General features: G+C 28.9%; 1 protein-coding gene across 11 annotated transcripts in view; it reads right to left on the bottom strand.

Annotated features, from left to right (window-relative positions):
- LOC106458732 (phosphatidylinositol 4-phosphate 5-kinase type-1 alpha-like) overlaps window positions 1-11,874 on the bottom strand; it is a 104,824-nt gene that overhangs the window by 19,441 nt on the left and 73,509 nt on the right. For 8 of the 11 annotated variants that reach the window (XM_022385022.1, XM_022385015.1, XM_022385020.1 and 5 more), the window contains 3 exons: window positions 4,887-5,139; window positions 3,492-3,685; window positions 1,987-2,084 (listed from right to left, as the gene is read on the bottom strand). In XM_022385022.1, coding sequence (XP_022240730.1) covers window positions 1,987-2,084; window positions 3,492-3,685; window positions 4,887-5,139 — 545 coding nt within the window. The remainder of the gene's footprint in view (window positions 1-1,986; window positions 2,085-3,491; window positions 3,686-4,886; window positions 5,140-11,874) is intronic. The other 3 variants (XM_022385014.1, XM_022385021.1, XM_022385018.1) reach the window with 1 other exon arrangement.

Below are 11,874 nucleotides of genomic sequence, written 5' to 3' on the forward strand. Positions count from 1 at the left end.
TACATTAAATTTCATACTTCTTGAAGGGGTAGTAAGTAAATTAGAGAAGAGGTAGTGCCTAGAGAGAAAATGTTACAATTCTCGTATTAGGGAAAATTCAGGAATTTTTATTAATATTGCCATGTAATATTATCAACTTAAAACTTATATACTATGATAAGAAAGTAGTTTGATCAAATTTTGAATGTAACTCACTAAAACCTTGTGACAGTCACAGAAAAAGGTTCCATAGTAAAAAAGTTAAACAGTAATTGTAGCCTTTGATGCTTTAAGTCCTTCAACAGCATTATAAAGAAAAGTCAGAATAAAAATCAAGGAGACTTATGGAGGTATAGTAATTGTCCCCACTAGGTAGACAAAATTTAACATTTTTTGTATGTAATAATTTTAAATTTAAGTACGTTCATGATATAAATTATGTGATAAAAGATCCAAAATACAAAAACTTGTATTATTAATTATAATAATGTTTTCACATATTTCTCATAAATATTCATGACAAACTTCATGATAAGCAGTTATTGTTCAGGTTTTTTTAGGTAGTAACCTCACACAGAGAATGATTAGGTGGTATTGAAAGAGGCAGTTATTAGCTCACTGTTTATGATTTTTTTTATTGCTTTAAACATTTGTATATTCTGTTTTATGTTTTACGATAACATTCCTAGAAACTTCAGTGATAGAAGTCAGTTCTCTTTCCAACTTATATATTTACCTTTAATTAAAGCTAAAATGCTAGTAAAAAAACTACAATCATAAATAAATGCATACTTTTTAAGTAATTCTATATTTTAGCAACAGTAGTAGTTATATATGCACAGAATGCTGAGATAATTTGTATGTTAAAACCCCCTTCGAAGTAGTAACCAAACATTCATAACAGTTTGTTTGCAATCTTTAGAATAAAAACAATGATATAAGCATGTAGTCTACTAACAGATTATTAAACTTTCACCCTTAAACCCTCCATCACTACATCTCTTACAACTACAATTCTATTATCAGATTTTTAATATTATTTCTTTCATTGTAACAATAAAAACAAAATTATATTCTAAGCTTCGGAATGAAAGTGTAAAAAACTGAATTTATACAAAGGCTTTATTCAGTTCATTGAAAATATCATCCAAATCCTAAAAAAATAATGCCATATAAAAGTATAAAATTATGCTTGTTAAATACTGCTGCCTTAAAGTATGTTTAGTACACCATGTTACTGAATTCATAAAATTAAAAACTATTTCAGCACTGTATAGCAAGTCTGTATTTAATTAATTACACATTTTTTATGAGTGACATTTTATTTAATATTACTTGATGACAGCTTCACAAATTGTAAGCACAATTTATAAGGTTTGGTAATATCAGTCCTTACATCCCACAACTTTTGAAGTTGCCTTTCTTATAGCAGGTTAGATAATACGCTATTATATCTATCTCTGTTGCTAACTTGCACTCATGAGAATTAAAATAACTTTAAATGTCACTACTCTAAAACAACATTCCAGTGATACAGTGTTTGGTAAGATTAGATTATAGACTTCTTTCATATTCTACAATGTTAGTATGAATTATTTACCATATCTCATAATTTTGTAATTAGTTAAGATCCATGATAATGTTACATAATTTGCATAAGCTATGATAATTATATTGCAGGTTTATAGGAATAACTCTTATATTTCATTTGTTTTTGTTGTTTATCAAGAAACATCATTCCATATACAATCTAAATCAGGTTACACTGATTGCTATATTTCAATATTATATTCTTATACATCTCTTTAACTAAACTAATCCAATTTATTTTTAGTTATTTCTATATGAATTTCAAGGTTATGAAAGAGACCAATTCATGAATATGCAGACTGCAAACATTTAAAGAATATGTATATGTAATCATAAAATACTATGCAGGCTTTCATACTTAATAATAAATAAAAAGTTTAAGCCAGAAAATATATATACAATAATCAACCCACTTACCATTTCAGTTTCTTGAATAAATTGAGTTTCTCCCAATGATAGATGAAAATCTTTCTGTAAGTATGGGAAGCTCCTTACTGGAGTTGTTGGACAAGCTGCTGAACAAACAGAAACTTAAAGATAATACATAAAAACACTAAATACTATAACAACAAATAACATACGAGTCAAACAAAGCACTAAAGTAAGATACATACTGTTCAATACACGTACTCTTAAAAAGTATAGCAAAACCTCTGCTTGTAAATATACACAGAATTATACAAATAGGTGTACTTAGGAAAAATTCCTTGACAATATTATTTTACTCAAAAAAACTGATGCTCAAGAACTTGAAACACAACTAATAAAACTTGATAGTTGGTATACAAGACTACATAATGCATTTTACTTGAACAATGAAAGCACAAAACAAATATATACTTTTTTAAAGTTTTACTTACTTCAGGTCTTTGTCACTTTACAGTGTTCTTTATTTCAGTTATATGATGCACATTTGTTATTTTTGACTAGAATTACATACTATTAAACAATGTCCTTTTGAACTGCCTACATCTGATCTATTCTTCCTATCAAAGAATGAACCTCCTGTTCAGCAGCTAACTAAACACTTATTTTATAAAACATCTAAACTATAAACATTAACAAGCATGTGCAGAGAAACTACATAATAACAATAAAAGTAAACATACATTAAAATTTTGTGCATTAATTTAATAATCACAAGAGTAATTTAGTAGCCATAACTATACAGAAAACTCAAAACAAAGTAATGACTTGCTGCTAAATACCAGTTAAATTCATTAGCAGTTTTACCTGTTAATCACCACAAGAAAAATGTTGCTGCAACATGTCACTACAATACCAAGCAAATTAAAAAAAATATCACCTTTTTCTTCAGTAATATTTACCTTAACAAACAATACAAATTTATATATTTACAGACATACTGTAGTATGCAAAAGACCATCTGTTATGAGAGTTTTTTTGCCCAGAATTTGTTGACAGTTCATATTTGTACAATTACTGATAACATATAAAATAATAAACTGATAAGTTTATTGTACATACAATTGTTTTTTGCTTACTAGTTGCATACCCACCCTTACATTTATCAATTAATAAAACATTTGTTAATAGAGTCCACTGTAATCAAAGTGATTGATTTGACTATTCCAATGCCTTGATAATTGGGAAGAACTACTTATTACAAATGTGTTGGGTTTAACAAGATTTTACTGTACTTTTATTACGAAAATATTAGTCTTCAATCAATTGTTTTAGTAATTCACTTCTATTTTCACTTATAAAACAATCTTACAGCACCTGAGTTTTATAGATTAATTTACTATGGCATATAAATTATGCAATGAATGCTTGTATGTCATCATCGGTGAATGCACAAGGCAATGAAGGATTACTGAATAGAGAAAATTTGTTAAGAAAAAAGATAACTTGTTTAAATACAATTACATTCATTCAGCTGATTCAGAGCTAAACAATACCTATATCTCCACTAGAACTGGACTCTGTGAAGGATGGAGTGCCTTCTGTATGAGTAGGGGTTGAACCTTCAACACTGTGGGGTGGAGTCCATGTCACAGTTTTAATTGTTGACCCAAGCCCTGAAGTACTGGAACTGCTTGTTTCTGACATGACACTACCAAAAGATTCTGTGTGGATTGTCACTTGTGATATGCTGAATAAAGCAATACATTCAGATCATTTGGGCATATTACAGTATAAAAAAAACATTAACAACACCTTGAATGTATCTTAAAGAAAGTAAAAAATAAAACAACTGGTCTCTTTTAATTTCAGCCTAAGACAACTGTAAAGAACCAAGTTTTAAATTATCCTTTTATAATTTCCATTTTATTTGCCATCTAAGCTGTATTTAAATCATGATCATAACACCGACATATGTTATAAGGGAGAGTACTGATAAGGAAAAATTCTACAATTACAACAGTCTGAAGGAACATGAATTAATAGGACCATCTATAGTAAAGGCAATCTACTATCCACTGTCTGAAGCATTACAAATACACATCTCACATCATCATATTGAGATAATTTTTAGAGAAAATATTTCTTTTTCCAAATAAGCTGCAATTTAATTTTTTCTTTTTTTTTCTCATTATTTAAATATTATATGATTTACCAAGAAATCGCAGTAAATAAAGATATTAATCTTGAGAATCATAGACATCAACTACTAGCATACAGACTTGACATTAAAAAAACATATCTTCATGTCAACATAGTTTTGTGTATAACACATCCCTATAGATGTGTGTATAACACCATTACCAGAATCTTTTTGAAGTTGTCTCCCTCCTAATCGCCTACAAATAAAAATTTGTTTTGGATAAAATAATGAAAAAATCCAAACTGCTAACCCACATTTTGCCTTTTATGAGTTAATGTTTATGAATATGAAAGTAGAAATGGCCAATATAATACCATCAAGATGGAAGGGGTTAATCACAGATTGTAGTTTAAATTTTTTTTTAGGAGCATTCAAAATCATCTGTTCTTACTTACATCCTTATAACAAGACATATTAAAGATTTGAAAGTTTACTTGATTTGTCTGAACTTGATAATGTCAAAAACCAAGACTCATGTTAAAGTTTAGTGTCATGCTTAAACTAACAAGTCAACTCAGGAAATTATAAGATTTCATGTAAATACTGTTCCTTTCCAATTTCTAAATATATTCTTTTGAACTGCTTTTACTATTTTTATGCTAAACATTAACTTATTTAAAACTAAACTGACTTTTTGTTCATTTAATATAATTTAATATTAAAGATTTTCAATTACTAGTTCAATAAATTAAAATAATAAAAAAATTAACAGAAAGTGTTATGTAACACAGATACTTTAAATTAATACCTAACGACATCACTTCTGTCAAGAGAGGAAGAGGCAGTCTTGGAAATGCTTGATCCTACTCGGAGTGCAGCCATTCTTGCATTAGGTACAGGATCTGTATTCGCCCTCAATTTTGACAGTTCTTGGTATGGCACAACTGTTGTCTTGGTTACTGTGGTTTCAGGAAATGACTTGGAACTTGGTTCATGGGTTGAAACAACTGGCATATCACTGAAAGTTACAGTGGAGGAAGCACTTGGTAATTCACTAACACCTAGAAGAAAAACAAAATAAGCAAAGAGTACACAAAATATTAGTTTGAGAGTAAGATCTTGTGTGTGCACTGAATATGCAAAGATTGAAACCGGACAGGGTATCAAAGCATAGAATACTTAATTATCTGCATTATAACTGACAGGAGCAATGGGTGAGATTACACATTCAATAGAAAAGAATTTAAAAACATAAAAATTATTTTGTCTTACATGGAACACACAATTACTGCATATTACTTCTTTGTTGGTTACAAAAATGTTACATTGACATGGACAGCTCTTTTAAGCTTTAACCAAACTAAACTGTACTGTACTCAACTGCTCCTGTACTGAATCAAACACAGTGCCTCCCCCCCCCCCCAACCTCTTTCTATTTTTTGGAAATGGTTCCTTATGTACACTTACTTCTATTATTTCTATATATGACATGAGTAACCAACCAAGAGCTCAATGTCCCTCTAGTGGTTTTTCTCAGCCATTTTGACATATTATTGTGCTAATTTCATTCTTTTCACACAAGATTTCAAACGATGAGGTAAGTCTTTAGTGAACTCAAAATTTCATATTTTTTTAGACCCAGATACAGGTTAGTTACTAAGCTTGATAAATTATAGTGGAATTCTATAGTATCGATATAGTATCTTATGATTTTTTGGTTAGTTAAAATGTGTATATATATATAACCTGAAAAAAATTTCTTTTTACATCGTCCACATGGGAAATTTCATAAGACTTAGCAACCTACAAGAAGCAGCAAATTATTACAAATGTCATATCTAGAAGAGAAAATTGTTTGCTTTACTTTATTTACTGTTCTATGTTTTAAGAAAATAAGTTTAATAGCTTATTTGTAAATAGAAATAATGTATAAACATATATAATGTATAATAGGTGAAATGTGACTGTATTTTACAAAATACTAGTCCACTAAAACAGCCAAGATAGGTCACTTTGTAAAGACAAAAGGTCAGTTATATATTATTGGATACAGTAACATGAGTGCACATGCACTGCATCATTGTAACTTCTATATTGTTAGCCATGCATGGCTGGAAGGTCAATATAATAAATATAAAATGTTATGAGATTTAAGCTATATAGACTAAAAATTTGTGTTTTCGTGTTATAATTTGTAGTTATTCTGGAACGAAAAAAGCATAATTTACATTTTTTTTCCTAATTTTTTATTGAGGTTACGAAACTGGTCATATCGAACCAACCGGTTTATAAATACACTAGTGCGAATTACAAATAAAATAAGTTTTTATACCAAAAATTTGATAATTATCTGGAAATTATAAAGATTTTGCATGTGAAATTTGAAAATGTTCTAATGCATTAAAGTATTTTCAATCTTAAAATCAAGATTGCTTTGCATGTTGGATAATCAACATTCTTAAAAAAAAAGGTTTACGAGAAAACCTTTAATTAGAAAATCTTAATACTTAAATTAAAAACCTGATATTTTGTGTTCAAAAAACCTTGTACTGATCAACAATAACCTGCAAAATTTTGTAAAGATGTGCATACATTATGAAAAATCATAGTATAATTACTCTCATGGATACTTTCATGGTTATGTGCTGAGTGGATTCCACCCAGCCCATAATGGAAGGGTTAAACTGAAAAATGGCCCAGTTACCCAATGCCCACAATTAATAGCTATACTAGCAAAGTGAAAAACAAATGCAACTTATGCTTGAATTTGTTTTTCACTGCAACATGTATCTATAGTCATTAAATCATCCTTGTTTAATTCAATAAACAAATGGATGCAAATTTCAAATAATAGAAGCTTTAAGGCACACACATTATGAAAATCGTACCATTAATTATCACTTTTTGAATCCATCATATCTAGAATTTGAGTGCCAATATTTCACTCAGTTAAATCCATAACTCTGTATCAAACTATTTCACTATATGAAAGCAGAACTACAACCTCAACAAGCAAAATATTAAATACAATAAGTTATAATTAATTGGGGGGGGGGGGAGGAGAAGAGGCACCAATGGAGATTTTTTTTTTACTAATACTGAGAAAACACTTGCCCATTTGTGTCCTGGGAATATTTTCTAACTCTACAGCATTATATTGTATGCATTCAAATCATGCTGTAAACTTTACTTTTACTTTTCTTCTGGCTAAGGGATAGTTTGCTTATGTGTAAGCTACAGTTTTCACGTGCTATCATCAGGTATGCATCATTGTCCATGCCCACATTGCACAAAAAAGTCAATGTTTACTGTAGGTTAATGTTTTTCCACACATGTTTCATCATAATCTGGCTCCAAAAATAAATAATTGAAAAATAGGAGAGGAAAAAAGATGAATCAAAATTGAAAAGCAAGCAAATAACTCCAGCAAATCAAGACAAAAACAACATTCTTTCATAAGCAGAATACTTCAGTAGGCCTAATAACAACATGGATATAGAAGTTACAAATAAATAGTCATGTAGTTGCCAAACAAATAAAGTGTATCTAAAACAGTGATAAAATGAGGGTTAATAACAGACAACGCAAAACGTTTTCAGTGACAGAGGATTGTGTACTGTGTTGTTCAAATAACAAAGTGTTGATTACAATAGCAGGCATTTAGGCTACTGTTTTTGCTTCTTTTACATAGCCTATTAATTACTATAGGGAACAAATTACATAAAAGAACATGTGATGGATGTGTATACCTAGATAATTATGAAATAAAATATTCAAGTAAGTTTGCTGTATTTGAACAAAGCTGAATATGTCTTCTTCATGGGGTAAGTGGTAAAATGGGAGAAAATAATAATTAGGAAGGTGTTTACAAAGCAAATCCTATCAAAGCATATGCTTGCTGGATTAAGATGATAGCCCTTCTAAAAGGACTTGTTCCAGGACCCACAATTCCTCACTACAACTTTGGAGGGAAGACACAACTAAAACTATGAATATTCATACTGGGAAATTATTAAAAAGTCTTTTCAAAAATAAGAGGGCAACACTTTCATCACCACTTGCATTAAATTGAAGTACAGGTGTTTCTGTTGAATACCCTTTGAGACACAGAAAACAGGCAGCACTGGAAATGACACATAAAGTTTAAGTTCTAAGTACATTTAGCATAAAAGAAATCACAAGAGAAACTGAAGAAACAGTAAATTGTATAAAAATTAAGCAAATTAAGTACGTTTTAAAAAAAAATTGAAAATATCACCCAACTTTTGCCCAGCAAATTTTTTCATTTATTTTTTTCAACCATTTTTGAACATGCTGAACAATAAGAAAGTAAATGAAGAGCTTCATGACAAAAACAAAACTCATTCATGTTGGAGGTGAACCTGTTTTTAAAAAAACTGTAGGGACATTGACAGTTTAACTTTATTTTTTAGAGCAAAGCCATATTGTTTCAGCTATGGGGAATTGAACCACAGATTTTAGCATTGTAAGTCCATAAACTTACCACTGTCCAACTGGGGGATTGGAATTTTTGTTTTCAACTACATTGCATGAAAATCAGTAACAACTAACTAAACAGAAATTAGCTTAGGCTTTAAAAAACTTATACAATTGTTTTTCTTGTTCATCAGAAAGTTTCATTATATAAATACAATCAGTTTCAACTTGATTGACATTTTTATATTTTATTTTGATAATTGTAGTAGTGTTTAGTAATTATTTGCAAATGATACTAAGTAAATGTTAGAAGAAAAAAAAATCTAAATTATAATATATATCTGAGTTAAAGATTATTGAAACAGAGTTGGAATTATTATTTTACTTAAATATTAAAATATAATATGCAGGTGCACACTCAACACCTAAAAGGTACTCTCCAGTCTGGAAAGGTTTTAAACATCAAACATTTTCAATTTCAAATGTGTGATCAATATTTATGTGGGGTTTAAAGCTCCATCACTTTAAATATGTACACATCTAAACTGCTACCTCTATTAAATTGACCCACCTTGTATTTGTGAAGTTATATATACTAATGTTTACTACAGTTCTGCACTTGCTAAATGTATCTTCACAAACTTTTGCAAGCTTTTAATAAACATTATATGTCTATTATACAAAACAAATCACATTTTTTAATGAATTATTTTTATTAAATATTTGTCTATGAATTTCCAAAGCCTTTACTGAGTCAATACGAGTGAAATGTGATTTCTGTGATATAAATAAAAATACTTATTTTCACCTCACAGTTTTCACATTTTGTTTTCCTAACCTAAATGAATATTAAAATTTTTTTTGGTAAAACTATATATATATTAACTTTCATTGCCTCAACCCTAATACTAACTGAAGAAAATAACTGATTTACAACAAAATGAAAAGTTTAAATATAAGAAACAGAATTAACAGTACCATTTTTTCTACTGCATAGACTGCAGTAATGATCAGAAAATTTCAAATTAATTATCTTAACAGTTTCAACTGCTAACCTTTTCACACATCTTTCCTTTCATTTTTATGGTTTTATTGCTGAACTTTTTATACTTACTGAAACAGTAATCCTCACATGGAAAGCAATAAATCACAGCAAAAGCTCATTAGCTGTTTCTCTTAGAGCAAATGTAAACAGTGAGTGATTGTGAGGTGTCATGTTACATGTGTGTGCTCTAACTTGTGAAATTTCAGACATTTTATTTTACTGAAGTTTTGTTAGGCTAAGCTGATAATTTTATAATTTTTACATTTACTTTTGTTAAAAACAATGATTTGTAGTACTAAATACATAAGACTAGCTAGTTTGTACTCAGGTAAAAATTGAAGATTCTTCCTGAACCTTGAGTCTTATAAATTTGGATGTCAAAAAAGAATTCATGTAGCTTTCAAACATGTATGTTAGAAAACAAAAATATATCAGTCACAATAATAATGTCCCAAAACTGTTATAATTTATCTGGCTTTCTACATAAGCTATAAACAGGTCAAAATTTCTTAAGCAATCAGAGCAGTAAAATATAATCACCATTAATCACACAATTTTGCTGAATAATGGTTTATAGTGGGAAATCTAAGCTCGTAAGATTTACATAAAGGAGAATCTGCTCTTTCTATTGGTTAGAAACAGGTCCATTTTCTGTGTAAAACCAAACAATCTTAAAAGTGGGTTGATAAATTTATTGATATTTCAACAAATCAAGAAAGTAGAAGGTTCAAATTTTAGATCCTTCATTGTAATTATGTATAGTTTGTGTTTCTAATTGGTTGGAAACGGTACAAGCTTATCATTGAAGTTATAAAATTCTGAAGTGAAGATGAATCATGTGACAAACAAAAAATGAAGACTGAGAGTGTTTTGGATTTTTTTTAACTCTTTCAACCTCGTAACCATTTTGTGCTTGTTAAAGTTTATGTTATAACTTTTAAATTAATAAGTGAATTTTAACGAAGTTTAGCAGATTATCAGTAAACATTACAATGCTTTCATACGCAAAATATCTAATTTTTTATTAAGTCTTAAGGTTTGTAAAGCAATGTTTTTCTTGTGCCTTTTTTTCTTTTCGCATCTTGCCTATCTATCATGTAAAGTAATTTTCATCTTAAGATTAAAAATACTTTTATGCATCAGAAAATATTGAAATTTCACATGCGAAATCTTTATAATGTCCTGATAGTTATCAAACATTTCTTAAGAAAAAATGTTTATATTTTATCTGTTATTTCTAATAATTAATCTCTGTACAGGTTCGGTAGATTTGACCTCGCAACCACCATAAAAAATTAGGAAATAAATTATGCCTCTTTCAGTCTAGAATGAACACAAAAACATAAATGTTTTGATGAAATAGCTTAAATCTCATAACATTATACATTTATATATATTTATTATTTTTATTATATTGACCTTTCACCCATGCCTGGCTAACAATACAGAAGTTACAATGAAATGGTTTTCGTGTACTCATGTTACCGTATCAAATAACAAAGGTGACCTTTGGTCTGTACAAAGTAACTTGTCTTGGCTGTGTTTTAGTCAACTAGTATTTTGTAAAATACAGTAATATTTCAATTATTATACATTATATATGTATATAGGTTTTTGCTGTTTTTAAATAAGTTCTTAAAATTATTTTTCCTAGAACATAGAACAGAAAATAAAGAAGTAAAGCAAACAATTATCTCTTCTAGTTACGACCTTTTTACTTGGTTGCAGCTTGACATAGGTTGCTAAGCCTTTAAAAATTTTGCACGTGGAGGATATGAAACAAAATTTTTTTTTTTTAGGTTTTATATATATACATTTGAATAACTAAAAAATCATAAATTAATTCATCAATACCATAGAATTCTACTACCATTTATCAAGCTTAGTAACTAAGTTTTATTTGGGTCAAAAAAAATATGAAATTTCGAGCAGAATAAAGAAACAACCTACCTCATTGAAATCTTGGTTTAAAAGAAAGAAATGGCAAAAGGAACATTAGAATGGCTGAGAAATCCACTAGGGGGACATTCTGAGCTTCTGATTGGTTATTCATGTCATATATAGAAGTGTATATAATGGAGCATTTCCAAAAATGGAAAGAGGTGAGTGATGTGCCACTGTATTTGATTTATTACGTGAGCAATTATGGACTTAGTATTTTGACTTCACAAACATCTAATTTGAACCAGTGTTGCATTCAACATACTACGTGACACATAAAAATCAATGTTTATCTGTGTTTTTTAATATTTACTTTTAAGTTAACAAATTGAGTAATGTATAGTTCTAAAATTTGAATTATAATCTACAGTTT

Source organism: Limulus polyphemus, unplaced genomic scaffold, assembly GCF_000517525.1.
Source record: "Limulus polyphemus unplaced genomic scaffold, Limulus_polyphemus-2.1.2 Scaffold506, whole genome shotgun sequence".
Classification (NCBI taxonomy): Eukaryota; Metazoa; Arthropoda; class Merostomata; order Xiphosura; family Limulidae; genus Limulus; species Limulus polyphemus.